Source organism: Microtus pennsylvanicus, chromosome 16 (assembly GCF_037038515.1).
Source record: "Microtus pennsylvanicus isolate mMicPen1 chromosome 16, mMicPen1.hap1, whole genome shotgun sequence".
NCBI lineage: Eukaryota > Metazoa > Chordata > Mammalia > Rodentia > Cricetidae > Microtus > Microtus pennsylvanicus.
This window is the reverse complement of record NC_134594.1, coordinates 13,355,980-13,378,752: the sequence shown is the minus strand read 5'-3', so window position 1 is coordinate 13,378,752 and position 22,773 is coordinate 13,355,980. Positions and strand designations below refer to the sequence as shown.

At 35.3% G+C, this 22,773-nt stretch overlaps 1 protein-coding gene across 10 annotated transcripts in view; it reads right to left on the bottom strand.

The window, feature by feature from the left end:
* Bltp1 (bridge-like lipid transfer protein family member 1) overlaps positions 1-22,773 on the bottom strand; it is a 173,935-nt gene that overhangs the window by 87,952 nt on the left and 63,210 nt on the right. For all 10 annotated transcript variants that reach the window (XM_075950555.1, XM_075950545.1, XM_075950552.1 and 7 more), the window contains 16 exons: positions 22,649-22,768; positions 21,028-21,308; positions 20,108-20,358; positions 19,360-19,618; positions 17,200-18,037; positions 15,084-15,154; positions 14,372-14,545; positions 12,208-12,328; positions 11,027-11,173; positions 8,286-8,413; positions 7,879-8,078; positions 5,600-5,797; positions 4,788-4,999; positions 1,850-2,001; positions 1,262-1,412; positions 945-1,097 (listed from right to left, as the gene is read on the bottom strand). In XM_075950555.1, coding sequence (XP_075806670.1) covers positions 945-1,097; positions 1,262-1,412; positions 1,850-2,001; positions 4,788-4,999; positions 5,600-5,797; positions 7,879-8,078; positions 8,286-8,413; positions 11,027-11,173; positions 12,208-12,328; positions 14,372-14,545; positions 15,084-15,154; positions 17,200-18,037; positions 19,360-19,618; positions 20,108-20,358; positions 21,028-21,308; positions 22,649-22,768 — 3,456 coding nt within the window. The remainder of the gene's footprint in view (positions 1-944; positions 1,098-1,261; positions 1,413-1,849; positions 2,002-4,787; positions 5,000-5,599; positions 5,798-7,878; positions 8,079-8,285; positions 8,414-11,026; positions 11,174-12,207; positions 12,329-14,371; positions 14,546-15,083; positions 15,155-17,199; positions 18,038-19,359; positions 19,619-20,107; positions 20,359-21,027; positions 21,309-22,648; positions 22,769-22,773) is intronic.

Genomic DNA, 22,773 nt, shown 5'->3' with positions numbered 1-22,773 from the left:
ATCTGCACCTCTTCCTTTCCCATTTTGTAAAGCATCCCTTCCGAGTTAATGCCTCAAGACTCTCAGTTCTAGTTTCTCTGACCACAATTAGGCTAGGCATGCCAGGCTTACAATGTACAACTTTGTCTTTAATTCCTAGAAAGGAGAAAGTGCTATTTCAGGCTTAGATATAAACATCTTTTTAAAACCTATCACTTACCATAGATTCTTTACAAGCCTTGTGAAAGGTATGGCTGGCCATGAACAGTACTGATACATAGGTGTCTAATTTGGCTAAATATTGTTGCACATGCTCTACTACCCAGAAGCCTAGAGGAGACAAGCAATGCTCTCAAACTTCTAAAATCCCAATCCCAATTTGCCATTTGCTTTTCTAAGGGTGAGGATGAGTTGTTCAATTATATAGTCTCCCCTCTATGATTAAGCACCCTTTACTTTATTAAACCATTATGACTCTACGGATTATTTCCTGGCTTGAAACTTATGCTTTCAGCTTTCAAGATACACTTGTCTCAGTTCTTCTATCTTCTATCCCTTCTTATACTCCGCCTAGCTCATCCAACCCCTCTAACCTTCTTAAAGTTTTTCAGAATTCCAATTTTGACCATTTCTCATAATCTATCAAGCTGAGAAATCTTATCCATCTTGACAGCTTCTACTAACACCTTTATATAGGTCACTCTGAGAGGGTCAATCAGAGCACAGATTGCATTTCTAACCAAATGTCTCAACCTGTCCATCAGTACTATTGCTACAGAATAACAGTTTCCTTAAAGCTAGTACTTACCAATCAGGTGCGGTGGCACATGCCTTTAATCCCAACACTCAGGAGGCAGAGAGAGGTGGATCTCTGAGAGTTTGCAGCCAGCCTGGTCTATAAAGCAAGTTTCAGGATCTACACAAAGAAACCCTATGTCAACAAACAAAAAATTTAAAATACTAACCATTGTGGCATCATCAATGATGGAGTAATTTGCTTGGTGGAGGTAGTGGTGTAAAATATTACATAGTAAACATGAAGGATTTTCTTGGAGAAAGCGAGCAACTTTTGTAAGTCTATTGTATTTACTTCTTAAAGGGAAATGCACACTTTTATTCTGAAAACCAAACAAAAACAAAAGACTTAGAATTATAAGAGATCCTAAAATCAAAGATATCTAGTAAATAATAACCGGTAGACCTGGTACCTTCCACTATTATGGAAGTGAATCATTTTCAGTAATCAAGCATGTCTGATACCTTATATGACTAAAAGACACACCTCTAATGCTTCTGTCATTATGCATCCCATAACAGCACAAATTCTCAAGGTTCCCTCAGTCTCTAATTTGTTTAAAGATGACTTGAGTTGATCAATGGGAACAAGCCATGCACCAACAGCTGGGGTTGCAGTACTTAAAAGATTCAGCTGCCTTTTAAAATAAAAAAAAAATTATAAGATCAAACTTTAACAAATTTTCAAACAATCATATATATCTTATGCATTTACTATTATTTTACTCAGGCAATATTTTTCTTTTTAGTCAATAACAAGTTATGAATTTATAAGTAAGAAATGGACACTTGGAAAGGGCAAACATGTCTGAAATGAAGAATAAAAGAAAAGTTTTCAGACAGCAAGACAAGTAAATACAGCTAAAATACTAGGAAAGAAATTGGGCTAAGTAGAGAACATACAATGTCTAAAGAAAGTATCCAAGGAGAAAGATAGGAACAGTAGCCATTTTGGCACCCACAGAGTATCAGACATGTCAGAAATTATTTCAGTAAGTACATGAAACAGAATATCATGCTGTCTAAAATAAGGACAAACTGTCAATGGACAAAACTACATTTTGAAATTTTTTACCTAGAAAATGCATGTGTAAGAGATCTCACATTGGTGGGAGCTGCAAAACTAAACCAAATTTCTTTAATAGTTAATTTCATGCTACATGAATCTGGAGGTGGTGGCATTAGAGGTAGATCTTTTTTCAAATCATCAGATTCAACTCCTTCATCCTATATCAAAAAAAAAAAAAGACAACAACTTAAATATGTATTGATTCTGTGGAACCACAATATAGGCTTACTAGAACTTTAAACACAAAACTTTTTCATTCATCAGGCTTAACAGGCTACACTTTTACATAAACCCTTGATCTGTGGCTACTGCTCAAAGTAGCCTTCTGCTTAGGATCTCAGCCCAGGTCATCCATCAGGCTTGCAGCAAGATAGCAAATGCCTTTGCTTGCTGGACCCCATATACTTTTCTTTGCGAAAGAAATCTAAACCTAGGGTCCTAGATATTCAGGAGGCTGAAACAAGAGAATCTTTTAAAAGCCCAGGATATTAATACTAGTCTAGGCAACATAGACTATACTGAAAAACAGAAACACAACAGCAACAACAAAAAGAAACCTCCATGGCTGGGGGAGGCAGCTAAGTGGTATAGTTAACTCTTACAAAGCATGTTACAATATCCTGAACTTAATCCTCAGCATCACAAAACATAATAAATAAATTTGAAACACTGATTTTCTCAAGGAGCTATGAGCCAGGCACTTGGGTGTATAAAAATATAGAACCTGACATTTGAACAAAGTAGGGAGACTTGTGCATTATTACTGCAGCAAAGTGCGTGGTCAAGTAGACTGAACTGTCTCTGGAGTCATGCATAAATGTCATGACATGGCTTAGGAGTTCAGTGAAAGAAACATGGGAAAGTGTTACCACATAATAGAACTAGCAATGAGTCAGGGAACAAACACAAGAGGAAATTTGTGCCACAAATACAACTTCCAGGGAACACCCACATATGAAGAGAAACAGGAAAAGAAAACACAAAACTTGAATAAATTGTTAGAAAATCCACATAGGTGGGGCTGTGGTGGCACATGCCTTTAATCCCAGCACTTGGGAGGCAGCGGCAAGCAGATCTCTGTGAGTTCGAGGTCAGCCTGGTCTACAAGAGCTAGTTCCATGACAGGCTCCAAAGCTACAGAGAAACCCTGTGCGGGGGGGGGGGGGGGGGGGGGGGGAATCCACATAGTACAGGACCTGGGAGAAAGGTCCTTAAAATTCTGTGAAGGGAGGCTGAAGAGCAGTTAAAAGCACCAGCTGGAGGTGGGCTCTGTTTCCAGTCCCTACAAGGTGGTTCACAGCTGTCCTTGCTCCTGTTTATAGGGATCCTAACCCTCTTCTGGTCTTAGTGGGCACCAGGTACACAAGTGATGCACCGATACAAATGCACACAACACTCTCCCACGTAAAATAAAAATAGATAAATCTTTAAAAAAATATTATGGGAAGTTTTGCAATAGGTGAGAGGGAAAGAACACTGAAATAACTCTTGTTTAGTGCACAGCCACATATGTCTCATTCCCTTCATTAAAACTATAACTCAATCTACCACACAGTTCTGAAGAATAAGATAACTAATTAATTTAAATTTTAATTTATTATTATTGTGTGGGGGTGTGAGTATGAAGTGTAAGTGTGGGTATAAGAGTACCATGGTGCAAATATGGAGATCACAGGACAACTCTGTGGAGTCAGTTTTCTCCTCCTGATTTTATGAGGATTCAGGAAATCAAATTTTGGTTGCCAATCATGCCACCTAGCAATTGGCTCTACCCATTGAGCCATCAGGCTGTTCTGGAAACTCTACAACTATGGACCAAACAAATCAGGAGCTGGGTAAATGGCTTGGTGAGTGACAGCATTTGCCCAGCAAGCCTGACAACCTGAGTTCGGATCATCAGAACATTAAAACAAAAAACACACACCCTCCAGGCAGTACCACATGTCAGTGTTCCTACAGGGGAATGGAGGTGGTGGTGACAGGAGAATCTCAGGGTGCTCCAAGACCAGCCAACCTGGTTTCCACAGCACTGAAGAAACCTGTCTCTGGTAGAAGGTGTCTCTGATCTCCACATGTAGGCTATGACATGCCTATACCCACACACTCACATCTGTTTCTCATACACAGAGAAACACAAAGAATCCTCAAAAAATGGGGTTCAGAGGTGAGTATAACCAAGACTACTAGATGCCCACAACCTATTTCTCAATGAAAGGGTGTTTTCTTAAGCTTTTTTTTGTATACTCTCAGAAGTGTATGTATATTTGCATATACATTTACTAAAGTCTTGCTTGAACTAGACACTTGAATAAAGTTTTTCATATATGGTACTGTTTCAATGTTGAAAATTCTATAAAGCCAATGGCATTACTTACTATACTATTACAACTAAAAAAAAAAAAGCTAAAAAACTTGCTTGTCCAAGATCATCAAGCAGTTAATGATCCAACCTCCAAAATACAGAATTTTAAATACTTTTTTTGTTATCATATGCATAACAATTAAATTCTACTACATTAAAAATAATAAATTGAATATAAGGCATTACTTAAAATGCTATATAAAAAAGCAGATAATAGAAATATTTATTATCCACATAAAATATCACCAATAACAAGTATTAAAATGACTTTTAAAATAATCAAAACCTAATTAATTAATCAAACTTACTTTACTTAAATTCTATAAATTCATTTATTTAACAAAATTTTATTAAATGCATAACATAAACTGAGTATTATGCTAAATAATACTATAATGGTCAGGAATATGCACCATAGGTATATATTCCTATACCTAACTGTACTCTAGTCATGGTATATTCAACAAAATGTAACAACTCCCAAAAAGGAAAAGACGAGGAGATATGTTCTAGAAATTGATTCTGAATTGATTGCGTAGTTCCCTAATTCCAAACTACTAGTATCATTAGAAATTCACCAACTTGTTCATCTGAGACTGAGTTTCCATTTATGTCAGAGGAAGGACTGGTTCGGTCACACGGAAGGTTATCATCAGAGACATCAGTATTGTAGCCGCTGCCCGTAGGAGAATCAGAAGAATTATTGGATGTCAGCACTCCACCCCTTTCTGTGACATTAGTCTTACCCATAATTCCAAAACTGTTATATAAAACTGCCCCAGACTGTCTTCCTCCTATAAAAATGAAGGGAGTTATCTGTTAGAAAAAGAGTGGATATGTGTTTTACTGCTATAACTTCATCAAGACTATGTTTTTCCTCACTAAGCCTTTGCTCTTATCTAAGAGGGCTATGTATGACTACCTCACCAGTATTTCAAGTTATTGTGTAACGTGAGACTAAACCTGAAAGTCTTATTACAACTCAACTTTCCTACTTTAAAGCATTATTCATAACCACATGACTTACTCTCTTCCTTTCCTCCCCTCTTATCTTACATAAGAAACAAGTATAAATAAGTAGTTTTCAGTAAATGAAGAATTTACATAAAATATTTACTTCTTATATGACAAAGCTCTAAATCCTGCTGTTCTGTGAGGTCCCAAGGTTTAAAAAGAGGAACTGTCTCTCTAGCTGTGTAAGGAAATATCACTGGTATAACTGGGAGCAATCCACTTCTTGTAAGGAATATCAGGCATCACAATTTTTGCTGTATTATGTTATTCAGGTTGTTAAAGTAACAACGTTAAATACATTTCAGCAATGTGGCACTGAACTGCACCCACTTCAGCAGAACTCAGGATTTAAAAAAAACAAAACAAAAAAAAACCCTTACCTTTTATAGTTAAATTTTCAAGTCCACATTCAAACATTATCCAGCCCCATTTTTCTTGACTGGGACCTATCCGTGTTACATCTGGGACAGCATGCTGATCTGTCTCATCTACAAAAGTAAATTCATCCAACTCTTCAAGAGTAAATAAAACTTTGGACTTCTCAAAGGGAATGGCAGTGATGGCACAGGTCCCGATGTCTATTATTGAGAGAGCACAATGAACTATTTTTTTAAAGAAAAAATACAGATATTAATATTTGAGAAGATAAATCACTCACAATTGTTATCCTAAAAAGTTGTATTAGTATTCTACAAAGACAGAAAAAGAAAACACTTTTTAAAAAATGCCATCTACAATGATGTAAAGAAATTCCAGATTAACAATTAATTTATCAATTTATTTAAAAAAAAAATCAGAGTATCCTGTCAACAAAGGTAACAAATTCCTACATAATCCAACTTTGTGGTAAAGTACTTTAAAAAGCTCCATCATTTACAACAAAATTATTTCAATTATGTGGCCTGAGGAAAAGTATTATTTCCTATTATTTTCTAGGAAAAGTGTAACTTTTACTAAAAGACTGCTTTACACTAACATTTTAAATAATTGTAATTTATTAATTGTAATTGCTATGAATCTATTGCTTACAGATGCAATGAAGTAAAATGTACCCTCATTTCCCAAATTTTTATGATTACTTAATTACTTGCATTTCTATTTAAATCTCTTGAACTTACTTTTAAGTGTGGGTATAAGGTGAGAAACTTATTTAATTTCCTGAGTAATCTACTGCTGTAGATATGAAAGCATACCTAACAGAAAGCACTGCAGTCAGAAACCTACCTCATCTCTCTGTGGCTATCAAATGCCATGAAACTGAGAGTTGCTAGCATATGTATAAACATTTACATTTGTTCAGCATTTTTATGGAAATTCATGACAAGTTTTGTTTGCAATGAGTTTTTATTCCGAATGGTGGGTTTCAAGTTATATAATGTAATGCTTATGTCCTGGCATAATACATAAGTGCAAATTAATCACCACTACAATCTACAGAAATTTTAAAACTCAAACTACTATTTTTCCCCAATTTTGAACTATCGTTAGCAGGTAGTTATAAAAAAAAAAATCTCTTGAAAGTCTCAGGTCGGATGCTGTAACTTTATACACAGAATGATGAAATAAACTCTTTGCTGAATACTTTTATGCCAGCTTGATACAAGCTAAAGTTATCTGAGAGGAGGGAACCTCGATTAAGAAAATGTCTCTACAAGCCATGAAGAACAAGCCAGTAAGCATCACTCCTCCACAGCTTCTAATCAGCTCTCGCCTCCAGGTTCCAGCCCTGTTGAGTGTCCCGTTCTGGCTTCCTATGATGATGGACAGGGATATCAAAGAGTAAACTAAATAAACCCTTCCTTCCCATGCCTTCTTTTTCATTAAAGTATTTTTTTTCTTTTCTCTTTTTTTGGATTTTCGAGACAGGGTTTCTCCATAGCTTTTGGTTCCTGTCCTGGAACTAGCTCTTGTAGACCAGGCTGGCCTCGAACTCACAGAGATCCGCCTGCCTCTGCCACCGGAGTGCTGGGATTAAAGGTGTGCGCCACCACTGCCCGGATTCATTAAAGTATTTCATTGCGGTCACAGAAACCCTAACTAAGACAAACCCTGAGACAGGAAGAACAGTTACACTGACCTAGAACACAGCCAGGAATCATGACACCTACAGAACCCACAAGAAAGGGAACAGATTGATAAAACCATTTGTTCATTTGGGATTGGTTGTATGACCAACATACAAATTTTGGGAGACTAACAAACAAAATTTTTGAAATTCAATCTGATAGTCTGAGATTTTTTAAAATTTCTAAAATTAAAAAAAAAAATCACATAAAACCCACCAAAATGGTATGTAAAAGCTCTACTTTTCTCTTTCAGTTTTCTAGGGATATTAAGAAAAAACTCACTCTAGATTAATATTATGATTAGTTCCTTTTAATAATCCTCACAATTTTAATTTTTAAAAAGCCCTATGTATGATGTTCTCTGTTCTATAAGCAAGAAATAGAAATTAAAAGAAAAAATTTCTAATTGAAGTCCTAAAACTTACTTTGCTTTCCACTCTGCACACAATGTAAGTATTTAAATACGTCATATGTAGAAGCACCTTTCTCTTCCTTACAAAATCCAATTGTTGCAGTATTCATAGGAAAATATTCTATTTTGGAAAATGACACATTTACAAATGCCAAAGAAACACAAATATTTTGAAGCCTACCTGTAGTATCAAGACCTCTAAGTTGCCCATGGACTCGATGGATATTCAACTTGGCAGCAATTTCCTTGCCTTTCTCTGCTCCAGCATTTGATCTAAGTGACCCAGATGACTGTGGCTGCATCTTGCTGGCATGAACATATCTATCAAAATTTGATGTTTTACTAGGGTCTACATTATTTGAAGTCTCTTCAACCACACCTCTTAATGAAAACAGAAAAAACACAATGGTTAACATTTAGATAATATAATCCAATAAAAACATTTAACTAAGTTGTTTAAAAAGAACACTGTCTAAATTAAACCAATAAACCTAAGTGTTTCTTAAAAATAATTATGAACAATTAAGAAAATTAATGTTTTTAACATCCAACAAACAATCATGGCTTACATTATTAAAATCTTTTTACCTGTTCATACGAACTTGTGTAGCAATTCTGTCAAAACACAAAGCCACCAGGGAAACATGAGTCACACTTCTACTAGGAACTGAGGCTGGAGATTCTTCCACTGAGGCTTGTAACAAGCATAAGTTAACCTAACACACAAATGTCATAGATTTCAGAATTGAAAAGTTACAAAGCATACTTTATACCTAAATTACAAATAAAAATAAAAAAGAACCTAATAATAATATATAGACATATCTGAGGGTAATGAAGAAAAAACTTCTAAGTTCTCAAAACAGCCATAATTCCTGCTAAGATATGTTCACTAGTGCAAACAATAGTGGCAAAAACGTTATGCAAGTAATCAACACTTTCTGATTGAATTTAAGGCCTGATCTTGATAGAATTCATGTCTGGAATTATTAACTGGTCCAAGAACCAGTGGCTAAGTAGGTCATAGAATCTGGGGAAAATCTACGAATATTGTTCTGCTAAATGGACACATTATTAATAACTTTTTTCCCAAGAATGTCTATACTCATACATACATTAGTGCATCCCTCAACACTCATTAAAGAAGCTATTTCTCTCTCTTTTATTAGTATCGAGTTTTGATTGTATTCTTCTTATTTCCTTCTCTACCAACCCGATTTTGTATCTTTTTTTTTTTTTAAGATCCTTCAAGACCAGTCTATGCTGCCCAAATATTTGTGGGTGAGTATTTTCCCACTGGAGTGTGGTTGACTACGCTTTTAAAGGAAAATACAGATACGTTTCTTTTTGTAGTATATGGCAATAAAGAAACTCACAATTTGTCAACATGTAGGGAGTTAGAGTACTCATTCAGAAATAGAACATTTATGTCTCTCCCTCATCCTCAAGTCTCAGGAATCAGTGAGTAAAAGAGGAGAGATGTTAAGAGCCAAAAGTGGTGGATAACTTCTGTGAAACTTTATTTTAGATATGAGCAGACATTGCACAAAACTAACAAAGGATATGACTTTATGCACAAGACAAGCTAACCCTAGCATTTATGATACTGGCAGGTACTCTGCACACTACTGGAGAAAGGCAATCATCAATATTTCTAGGCAACTTACAACAATGATATGCCTGCAAGATGCATTGTTGCAATGGTAGTACAAATGTTATGGGAGTAACCAATCACTTTCTCATTGAATTTAAAGCCTACTCTATGAGACTGAACCCATACCAAATAATGTTAACAAGACCAAGAACCTGATCTAGATAAGGACTACTAGACAGACAGACTACTAGATAAAGACTAGTCACGGAACTATGAGAAAACCCTATTTTCTGCTAAAGGAACATAGCAATAAAATACCTCTTAATAGCATACTGCTATGTCCATAAATTAGAGCTTCAAAAGGAAAAATGACTCCTAATGACAAATTGTTATACCCATAGATCAGTGGTTCACTTAACCCCTCTCAGAGAAGCTTCTTCTTGATGGTGAGTAACATAGAAACCTACAACTGGACAATGTGTAAAGAGTCAAGAGATTTTGGAGCACAAGGTCCTAAATGGGATATCTTCAATAAACCCTTCCTCTCAAGGATCTATGCAAAAGAGGAAGCGGGAAGATTACAAGAGTCAGAGTTGATGACTGACTCCGAGGAAACATGGTCTTCCAGACACAGCAGGACTGATGGATATATGAACTCACAGTGGCAGCAAGCGTAAGACCACCCATACAAATAAGAGCCAGATGTGACTAACACTAAGAAGAGGAAGGGGACATGAGCCCCTACCCATAACCAAAAGCTGTCTACAACTGACATCCATTGGCAAAGCAAAAACCTGCTTTCTCAAATGAAGCTTTACTGGGTATATTAACCATACATTAGGTCAGGCTCCATGCCCAGTAGTTGACCAAACAAAAAATGAGCTTAATGGTGTGTTTATGGACTTTCTGTCTCATTTTGATTTGGTTAGGCATTTTTTGACTTTTTGTATTTTGCTTGTTCATTTTGACATCCATTTAGTTTTTAAATGTTTAATATATATATATATATATATATATATATATATATATATATATATCTTAAAAAGAAAAAGGAAAAAAGAACATGAATTGAGTAGATAGGGTTGTGGGGAGCAATCTGGGATAAATTAGGGAAGCAAAAAAATATGATCGAAATAAACAAATAAAAAAGATTTTTCCAATAAAAAATAACACTAAAACAACAACAACAAAGAAATCAAACTAGCCAAAATCCCAGCGTAAATAGGGATTCAACAAAATCCTAGCCCTAATCTGACAGGTTCTAGTTAACATGACAAGCTGCCATGGAAGTGTCAGCTTTCAAGAATACAGCCCCTGATAGTTGTGAACACACTGACAGAACTAACTGTTGGCTCAGTGGGTTTAAAAAAGGGCACACACATGAAATCTGGAAGGAAAGTAGTAGTGCAGGATGGAGAGGAGTTCAAGGAGAAGGAATTGAGGAAGACTTGATTAAAACACAGTATATGCATGCATGCATGAAATTCTCAAACAAAAAAAATCCACAATTTAATTTTTATTGGATGGATATGAAACATTTTATGAAATATTTACTAAGAGTCTGCTATAGTAAGCTACTTATAATATAGTAAATTTACATTAGATCATCAAGGAAAAGGAATATATTATTTGATACTGCAAAGTATTTGACTAATATTCCCTTTGAAAGTAAAAGATAAAACATCAAATATGCTCTCCTATATCAAGGAAATGTTTCTGAAAAGCTTAATATTACCTTTGGTATGCTCACATTAGCCTGCAGACCTTTAATTGTCACATTATCTTGCTTTGTTGTAACATTTGTCTGAATTTGTCCCTGGTTAGTTGTTCCTATCACAGGTTGCTCAGTTTTTGTTCCTCGAACATCTTGCTTAGGGGACAACTGAAAGGATTGAGCAGACATTACTCTCCAGACATTTCGTAGGTTATACAGCACCCGCACCACCATGTGCATTCATATATTGTTACACTTCCCCAGTCTACATGACATCAACTATCCGAAAACACAATCTTGAAATTCAAGCAAGGCTGGCAAATAGACCAGCTTGTCGTTCTGAAAAAATACTATACAATAAATTAAATCCACCTATGGAGAAACAAAGATGGCAATGTATATATTTGTAATGTTATTACTATTATTATTATTATTATTATTAATTTTAGACAAACTAAACTCTACAGTCTTGAAGGCTGACTTTATTTCTGCCAACTGGCTCCTTATTGACAGGGAATAATTCAAATTTCCTTTTTTAATACTGTTCTTACTGCTCTACCCTAACCAACTAAATGTAGCACATGAAGGCCAACATAGCATGAGTAATAATGAGTTCACCAGAAATACTCAGGCTCACTTTCACATCTACTTGGTACTAATCCACATGTGATATAGAATCATCAAAGAGCACCACACTGTGACTGCTAAGCAACTGGTGTCAGAGCCAGAATAACAGCAAAAGTGTCACAGGAGAGAGTGTTACTCAATTCACTGAGATGAACAAGAAACAACATAAAAATAAAAGGAAGTTAGAAACATGTGTACTTTTGGTTCTTAAAACACTAAAATATTAATGCTAAAGAATGTTTACCACAGGGATGGGGAAATGTTTAGCATTTATGGACATATACTGATTTTTCTGAGTATCACAAATTTAAAACAAAATAAATATTAAAAATGTTTTCACCACTTAAGGACGAGGCTTGCTTAAAAATATTCAGAACTAAGCTTCTTTCAAAATAAAAGAAAAAAATAAAGCTATGATTTTTAAGTAGTACTACTTAATCCACAGTAGTTATTTGTGGTACATTTCAATTGAACTTATTGATAAAATTTGAAACATTCAAGTTTTTCAAGTTGGCATATTCTGACACATGGTGAATATTCAACTTGTTATGCCCATTGAATCAAAAACTTCTTACATTTTCTGAGAAGGTAGTCTTACTATTTTGGACAGCTTCTCTAAGGACTTTGGTGTGAAGATCATCTACAATTGCAGCTGGGTGCCGGGTACTAGCACAGTGAACCATAGCTTCAATATATCTGATGAAAGAAAAAGAACAATGAAAAATTAAAATTTCATTTACTATTATACCAGGCAGTGAAACTTACCACCATCTGAATATTTACAGTTCTTCAATACAGAAATGCAAAATCCTCAATTATATCTTCAGAAATTTTACAGGGAAAATGTTACTGAAATTTTTAGACCTACCATCAATCCCAAACCCTGAGATTGGGCAGGAACATCTGCCCCCACCACAACAACGTTCAACATTTTCTACGGACTTCCACCTTACACTAATATCTGAAACTTGGTTTTTTAATTTATTCTTGCCTGATATTTAAAAAACATTAGGATTATACATACTAACAAGTTACTGTCTAGATACTATGAGTCTCATTTATTAAAGGAGAAAACTTTAAAAAATCCCTTCTTCTGTGCACATCAGAGCTTCTAACTGTAACTCAGTACCAGTCAATCAACATTCCTCTGCCCTTTCTCCAACTGGAATCTCGTAATCACTATTCTACCATTAAAAGACTAAACTGTTTCAGATTCATATGAAGTAATTCATGTAAAATTTGTCTCTGCCTGGCTTATTTGATTTAACCTATTGACATTCAGTTCCATTTACATTGTCACAAATTACAGAATTCAGTTGTCTTATGGCTAAACACCATTCCATAATGCAAATGGAACAAATGCTGTCAGTTAGTGGGTAAGGGTCATTTCCATTCTTAGTTACCGTAAAGAGTGTTGGTGCACACGGAGGGAAGATGTTTCTTCAACATACTACTTTCGTTTTCTTTGCATATATACCCACTAATCGGGTTGCTGAATCATAGCAGTGTTGTCTTTTACTTGTGAGGAACCTCAATATAGAGCTGTATTAACCTACATTTCCATAAACAATGTACAACAGTCCCTTTTCCTTTTTATAATGGTCATTCTTGCTGGGGTGAGGCAATATCTCACTACAGTTTTAATTGGCATTTTCTCAGGGATTAGTAATTTTTTCATATACCTGTTGGCATTTATACATCAATGCTGAGAAATGTCTACTTAGGTCTACTATCTATGTTTAATTTTTTATTTAATTTTTTAAAATATTGCTAATAGATTTTTGGTATTCCTAATATATTCTAAATATCCACCCTTTGTCAGATGTTTGATTTATAAATATCTTCTCCAATTCTGTGAACTGTCTCGTGTCTGCTAAAACTTTTAATTTGTTATAATACCATTTATCTATTTTATTTATTTATTTTGCTGCTATAATTTCACCCCCACCTCCACACAACCCCCACAAGTGAAGAATTCTTGTACATTTTAATGTCCTAAAGTCTCTCCACTGTCCATTTTGTGTGTGGGGAGGGGTAGTTTAATATTACTGGTATTCTACTTAGGTTGTTAATACATTCTGAGTCAGTACTTTTGTTTTCTGAGACAGGATCTTGGTTTGCAGTTACCCATATTGGCATCGAGCTCATGATTCTTCTTCAGCCTCCCAAGTGCTGTGCACAAAGACATGTGCCACCATGTCTTTGAGTTATTTTTAAACCAGTAAGTCTTTTAGAATCTCCTAGACAATTTCCTATATTCTTCATTAGTATGATACTTTACAAGAATCTTGACAATTTATCAGAGAATACTATGTACTCCAGTAAAAGGAGTATTTTCATGAGAACTGGTCCTGAGTCTCTTCTGAACTTCTTTATTTTCCACACAATTTGCATTCTATTTTGTTTCACTTTGGCTTTTACTTGTGTCAATTTTATCTCCTTAAATAGACTACACACACCTTGCAGCACACAATAATTATTATTTTCCTTTTAGCTCTTCAATTAACTAGGAAGAATATGAAATGATTACTTCACAAGCATTTGATCGTTTTATGTTTGTTAGTCCAAATTTAAAAGACAAAATATATTGTAGCTATTATAACAATGCCAATATATTTACCTTGTATTTTTACTGAAAACAACTAGTTAATAAACTCTTAAATGAACACTACCACATTTTCACATATCGTGTAAAATATGTCACTTTATAAAGCAGTAGTTCTATTTTTAGACAAATACCTGTCTAAGGCTTCAGCCACCAGTGGAGTCAGAACAACATCAACAGTTCCTTTTACTTCAACAATGGCTGTTGTCTTGGTCTGAGCAACAGGCTGGTCCAGGGTCCACTCTTCTGTTAATGTTTCATCATCTGTATTATCAACAATTTTCTTGTCTAATGGAGTATATGGTGTGCTATACAGTTTAACCAGAAAAGCAAATATTTAAAAGAATATAAACAACAAGTTGGAACTTCTTTAAAGTACATAAACATTTAAAATACATTTATTTCAATGAAAAAAATCTCACAGACTAATATTTCACATCTCAAAAGCAGGCCAAATGAGGTACTAAAATGCAAAATGGCCAAAGATGCCAATTATATCACATGACAAAAAATATTTTTATATATTTATTTACTTGATAGTCCTGTCCTAAAATGTGCAAACATATTTATCTACTCCTACACAAAAAAAATATTGGGGTAATTTATTCTTAAAGTAGGCTTAAAATCAAGGACAAAATGGCTATAACTCAGAATAAACTCTACTAATCTCATAATCAAGAAGGACTATGACTCTGAGCTTTAAAAATGCAATTTTAAGGCACCTCTACTCCTAGCTGCTTGAAGACTAAGGCAGGAAGATTCCTTTAGTCCCTGAATTCAAGGTCATGCTGGATAACATAGTAAGATGCTGTGTCTAAAAATTAAAATAAGACAAAAAAATCTTACTTTGAAGTTGATCCTGAAAGTTGCATCCCTCTGTCTAGCAAGGAATTAGCAGTGAGTCCCTGTTTGATGACCTAGAATAGAATAAAATATTGTTTATAATCTAAAATTTTAATTATTTCTTCTTATGATAAGCAATATTTGTGAATATTCAAAGTAACCTGCTACTGTAATCTTAACATATTCAATATAAATATTTACAGAAAATATTTAATGGGTAACTGTAGACGGAAGTTTCTGTCCTGCCTGTTACCACAGCCGTTCAGTTCCAACAAAATACAAAGACACTTATATTAATTAGAAACTGTTTGTCCTTTTAGCTTAGGCTTATTATTAACTAGCTCTTACAACTTAAATTAATTCATAAATCTTATTTATGTTTAGCCATGTGGCTTGGTACCATTTCTCAGTGCAGCATTTCCATCTTGCTTCCTCTGCATCTGGGTGGCATCTGCAAACTGAGCTTTTCCTCTTCCCAGAAGTCTCCTAGTCTGGTCGCCCCACCTATACTTCCTGCCTGGCTACTGGCCAATCAATGTTTTATTAAACCAATAGGAGTGACAAATCTTTATAGGGTACAACAGCAGGTAACTATGTACTTTATTCAAGTAAGTGACAGAGTTGTGAGGGTGGAATGAGAATGACAGATAACTGAAACAGGAATTTCAAATGTCTTTCCTCCGTGAGTTCTTTTTTAAACTGAGTTAGTTCTTTCTGAAGCTGATTTCAGTTTTCTCCTAGTATAACTACAAGACACAATGAAACATCAACCACAAACATGAAAGTCTAGATGGCCACTGTCTTTGCCTGTAATCCAGAGGCCCTAAGTTTGATTCTCATCCTCAATGATTCCTCCTTCTTCAATTTTCAGTTAAAATACTACGCCCTGGGCTGGGGAAAATGGTTCAATGGAAAAATACTTGCTGCATGATCTGAGTTTGTGTCCCTAGCACCCATGTAATAAGATGGGCATGGAAGCTTGTGCCTACATAGCCCTAATGATGAGTGTAGTGGAAGACAGGCAGATCCTGGGAGTTCAATGGCCAACTAGTCTATCCAAAAAGGCAATCTCCAAGTTCAGTGAGACATCTACCCTCAAAAATAAAATGGAGAAAAATGCAATACACACATACACACAAAAAAAAGATTAGCAAACACTGTTCATTAGGTCCACAGACTTTTATATACCTTTAACATCATAAAGCTTTGTCTTATAGTACATTGTTTAAAGATAAGAATTTTCATACTGACTATTATGACTAAATATATTTTGAAATGTTTCTGACTTTTCTAAAATCATTTAAGAAACCACATTCACACTAAATTATAATAGTTCAATCATTAACTGAGTTGAACTGGAAATACCAGAAAAAGCTATGGACCAATAGAAAATTATTCCAAATCATTATTCAAATAATTTCAAAATCTTATTTTTTAAATATCTTTTTAATTATGTGTATATCTATGACTGTGTGTATGTATGCATGAGTAAGGTGACTGTGAAGGACAAAAGAGACCTGAATCCCCAAGAGCTGGAGTTACAGGTGGTTGCGAGTCAACCATGGGTGCTGAAAATAGAAATCTAGTCCTCTAGAAGAATATTATGCACTCTTAACCACTAAACCAGCTCTCTAGTCTCCAAAATCTTTTGTTATTTTGGTTTTTTGAGACAGGGTTTCTTTGTAGCTTTGGAGCCTATCCTGGAACTAGCTCTTGTAGACCAGGCTGGCCTCAAACTCAAAGATCTGCCTGCCTCTATCTCCTGAGTGCTGAAATTAAAGGTATGTGTCACCATCACCCAGCCCAAATTCTTATTTTTAAAACACAGGAAATGTATGAACTCACAGAGGAGATTTGATCCTAATCTTAGGAGTACTGGAAATGTAGATTAGCCTACATGTTAATTTACTACATTAACAATATGAAATCTTAAGCCATCTTCAATTCAATTCGTTTAAATTTATAATACTCATAAAAAAACCCTGTAACCTAACTGTTAAACAGAGTTAACATTTGCAACAGAAAGTCTGTATTTTAGAAAGATAGCTAAAATGACTCAGTAGTTCTGAAAACTTTACTATTTAAGTATGTTAATAGGAAATAATGATTTGATTTGTACCTTAAATGTCGGAACAGAAAGTTGTTCAAATGATGATGAGCTTTCTTCACTGGTTGGAGTATCTAGGTCAAGGGGACGATGCAATGAGGACTTGGAGGTTCTTTTGTTGGTAGGATGTTTAACAGACCAGTTAATTACCTGAAACTGAGTAAGGTAAGTCTGATAGCAACTCATCACAGGCTGTTGAGACGTGATCTGCTCAGTCTCTCCTGTTTTCTCACCTTCCACAATGTACAGATGTTCTATGACTTCATCTTCACCCCCTAATGCAGAAACAAAGGAAGCCTGGGAAGGGTGAGTTTTGAATGGAAGAGTTCGAGGATCTGCAATGCTTTCTCCATGGACAGTAAGTGGTCCTTCTACACTGTGATATATAGAACCCCTACTGTAGTCAATCTGTTGCATCTGCTTTTTCTTCTTTTTTCTACCAGGGTAAGTTCCAGGACCTTCATCACTGCTAATGGGCTCAAACTCTTCAGCTGCAGAGAAGTAGGCTTCACTATCAGCCATTGACATACTGGAATCCATTGACCGATACTGATGAAATGAATTAGAGTCAGCTGATGGTGTGTATGGGAATGAACCAAAACTCCTCCTCTGTTTTGGTGAGTCTAGCACATTCTCATCACTTCGAGAGACATCACTACTAAACTGGACTCCAACGGCAGCAGGCTGTTTGTCTCCATAGAAAGCAGCAGTGAGGCTCTTGGTACTGCCCAGTCGGGTGGAACACACAGAGGCTTGCCGCTTCAAAGGGGATCTAAGAGGAGACTGTCCCACTGACTTGTCTTGGGTGTTAGGAGATACAGGACTGGTTCCTGAAATTTCTGTAGGAATACTAAAACAGAGAGGAAAACTGTTTTGATTTTCAGCCCACAAACAATTTAAACATAAAGTATTTATAAAATCAATTTAGTAATTTAGTAAAAAGTTACAAATAAAAGAAAATCTAGAATTATACATTAAAATATTGATTTAAAACAGCAAAACAATACGTGAGTTCATATTCCCCATAAAGCTAAAAAGAAAAAAATAGAACCATAAAACCAAAACAAAGCATCTTAAAAATTTAAAGAAGACAAGGAAAATAGCACATTTATAGGGTTTTTTTTTTCTTTCCACATCTTCTAAAAGCTTATCCAGCAATATACACTTAACAGTGTTGTTAAAGTCAAGGGAAAGACTGAGGACTAGAGAGATGGGTCAGGGTTTAAGAGTGCTTTCTGCTCTTGCAGAAGAACTGGCACCCCCTTGAGAGCTAACAACTGCCTGTGACTCAAGTTTCGGAGGACTCTGTACCCTTTTCTGAACTCCAGAGGCTACTACACAGATGGGTACAAACAGACTCACACAGGCAAACATATACACATATATACATACATATATTTACACACACACACACACACACACACACACACACACACACACACACACTTACCCAACTTTATCAGCTGTAGTCCTCTAGAGTAGTGGTTCTCAACCTGTGGGTTGCAAACCATTGGAAAGCCTCTATCTCCAAAATATTTACATTATGATTCATAACAGTAGCAAAATTATAGTTAAGTAGAAATAAAAATAATTTTATGGTTGAGGGTCACCACAGCATGAGGAACTATATTAAAGGGTCACAGCATCAAGAAGATTGAGAACCACTGCTCTAAAAAGCTGTACTAAAACAATCATTTTAATGACTCTGAACTGAAGGTCTCTATGAAGCCTCCAAACAGAAATATCAAGGTACCTAGGCTGGAGGGACAAAGATTTTTATTATAGTTTTTACATTTGAAAGATGTCAAGCAAGGATAATTCAAAAGAAGGAGTGTTCAACTGTTAATATGATAAGAAGATCAAAAATTTGATAAATTAATTTGATAAGATCAAAAAATGTTCAACAAATAAGAAGGACAGTATATGAATAATAACAAAAATTCACTGAGTGGTAGAATAAGAAATATTTTCATTATAAATACATCGTTGCATTTTCTAAGAGTTGCAAAGAAAATATTAATTTTATTTGGAAAGACAAACTGACATAAATATATGTTCATGAAATAAAATATAAAATGAGTGCGTGGCGAGGAAAGAAGTTTCTTGTGTTAGTATTTTTAAGTAATTATAATCCAGTCATCATCAAATTTCTAAGTCTATCTGAATACTAACCTTGCTTGGCCATCATCTCTTTTGGTACCATGTAAGAAATCTTTCTGAACCAAGTGGTCATCAGCAACAGAAGAGGGGCTTTCCTTCTCACCAGCCAGTAAGGGCTGCACAGCACTTGAGCTGCTATTCTCCTCTGAGGAAGAGGATGAACTGTGGGACCGTAAGGGCACCTGAAGACTAAGGTGCTGAGCTTTCCTCTCGACTTCTATTCCCACTGATTTGTTTTCCCATTCCTTCCTCTTCGTACCATTCACATTTCCTAAACAAATAAAATGTGGACCAAATGACTGCAAATATTTTTGAAGGAATATATGAAAAATATAGCAATTTACTATAATTACATTTTAAAATATTGTTCTGTTTTTAAAAAGAACAAGTGTCTAACTTCACATAGCAACATGTTACACATTACAAAAAGTTGTCTACAAAATTCTGGATCCACAGTCTATAATACGTAAATTTTAGTTTTTTCTTTTTTAATCTTCACAGGAAAAGCTGCCCATTATCATTTTCAACTGTAGAAGTCTGAATAGTACACCTACTTTGACTCTACGTCAACACCCTCAATAAAAGAAATACTACATTTTTCTGGCTTTGAATTACTTGCAAAATGAATATAGATTATTTTAACTCCTATCTGTAACAGTACTCAAAAGAATCAATTATATTGAATAAAGTAGCAGCACTCTCTCAGAATGGCACAGTGACAGAGAAGGTCAGCTCCAGATAAACAATACATTTTTATTACCATCTACAGTTTTAGGGATTTCTTTAGTAATGATCCACTCTCCAGGGTGCAGCAAAGACTGGCCGTAATACATATCAGATTCCGCAGTTATGTTTGAAAATGCAGAGCTACTGGAAGGTGTCAGCTCTTCAAGTTTGAAGAAATCTAGGCCAGTTACTGTGCCACCAAAGAATCTGCAACCACCAAGACAGCCACACTTGTTTCTGTACTTCTTATTCTTTAAGGTGTCATCTGGCCACAAAAACCACAACCTAAACAGAACCCAAAATAAAACAACATAGAAGAAACCTCATTAACAAATAAAAAAGATAAAATAAAAATGGCATATTAACTGTTAATATATATGAAAGTCAAAGTAAATACAAGTAATCACTTAGTAATGCAGTATATCTTTTTAATCAATCTACCTTTCAAAACAGAACACAGCTGTATAACAGCAAGAAAAATGAAAATAAGAATAACAAGAGGCTCTGGCAATTGTTTTAAAAGGTATAATCATTCCTTAAAAGCTAATGAAACCTTAAAAGTTAATGAAAGTAAGTGTTCTTACTCAGCCCTGAAATTTTGAAGAACTGCCAAAAGATTTTTCTGCAGTACATAATGGTGTGATGGCTTCTAGAGATGATAAAAAAGAGTGAAAAAAAAAGAAGAGTGTCTCATAAAATATTATCTGGAAACCATAATTTAAAGTGTACCCATGTTAAAATACATAGTATAGATTTCCAAAACCACACCATCACTACAGAACCTCAAATTATTTATCAGGTCTTTGTGCATTAACCAAGGTATAGGAGCAAAATCCCAGTAAGTGTTTATTTAAAATATTTTAATCCACTCAAACTGTACGATTTTCTTTAAAATTATCAAGTAATTTTCAATGGAAGCTAATACCACCACTCTTTAAAAAGACTTTCACCCACCTTTTAGTTCTGGCATCGTGAGTTTCCAAGAAATGTCTTTGTGCCTCATGTTTAGAATGGTGATCAGCAGCTAGTGCAATATCAACTGTTATAAGACCTAAGTTGGCTGACCCAGCTTCCAGCCAGTAGGCTCTCCGTAGCACTGCTGGCTGAAGTCCAATTCTGCAGTTATTTAATTGTTCAATATACTGTCTCACTTGAAAGTCCTGAATTGCAGCACTTATTCCTTCCCCAACTGACTGGTTGTGGAGGTTACAATTTGCAACCCGAATTGCACCCATCTAAAGTTTAATTAGAAAATGAAACAAAGCTGTAATTTCAGTATTTTTAAGTATCTTAGCATAAACTACAGAACTGGTGACTACTTGAAAAAAAGTAAAAGGCAGGTGGAAAAACTGAAAGAATAAGGGAGAAAGGGGGAAATTAGCAAAGGAAAGAAATGAAGGAAATAAGGGTACAATTCAATAATATATGAAAAGTAGACATGCAATAAAAAATTAGCAGGAAGGGTTGGTGAGGTGGCTTAGTGGGTAAGGGAGTTTACCACCAATTATGACCACCTGAGCTGAAACCCCACAACCAAATAATAGAAAGAACTAAAACCTATAAACTGTCCTCCAATTTTCAACACAAGCACCTAGGCATTGAGCAGGTATATACACCCCAGAACGAACACTAAACAGATTTTTAAAATGTAAGAAAAAAAATCTATTTAAAGCAGGGCTGGCAAGAACGGCAAAGTGGGGAAGGAACACAGGCTGGCAGGCCTGGAGTTGGGTCCCAGAACCCGTATGGTCAAAGGAGAGAACTAACTCTAAGAGTTTTCCTCTGACCTACCTATACACATCTAAATAGGTAAATGGTTTCTAAAGAGCAGATGCACATAGAGAAGCATAACTACGAAGGAATAAGACTAAGTATTGAGAGTATTAAATAATAATGAAACCCCAGGAACATAGCAGGACTTTATTTTAAAAAGTAAAAGCAATTCATAAAGAAGAGGGGATAAGCAAATGCTTTTAGAAGCCAAAGAGGAAATATAAAAGGCTAAAAACAACAGGTATTCAAAACAAAAACGTTTTATAATTATTTACTGAGTGAGTGGGAAAGGGAGAGGGTGAGAGTGAAGGAAGGAGGGAGGACACACTATACCGCATGTTGTGGAATACACATGGAAGTCTGAAGACAACTTCATGGACGTTGGTTCTCTCCTCCTACCATGCTAAGGCAAGATCTCTCTTATTTCTGCTACTACTCTGCAATTCTAACTGGCCTGCAAGCTTCTGGGCAGTCCTATCTCTGCCTCCTACTTTACCATAGGCGTACTGAGAGCACAGTCGTGTGCCATAGCATTCAGCTTTTTAAGTGATTCAAAGTATTGTCTTTCTAAAAAATACATACCATGGGTATAAATACAACCCGCTACTTGAACCAATGTTACAGTAATTCATAGGCAGAAAGTGGTAAGCACACTAACAGAAACAATACTTCAAGAGAACATAAAGAAAAAAGTATGAATAGCCTATGAGATGACACAGTCCTAATATTTCAAGAGATGGAAACTTGGTTTAGTAAAAAGAAAAAGAAAAATAATTACCCTGGCTAAGAAAAAAATGGTTACCTTTATATTTGTAGCACAACCATGTTCCACAATATAAATATCAGCTCCATCTACTGCTAAACGAGTCATGGTGTATTTTAAATCATCTGATGTTGGACAAGGCCCAGGAATACAACTCAACTAAA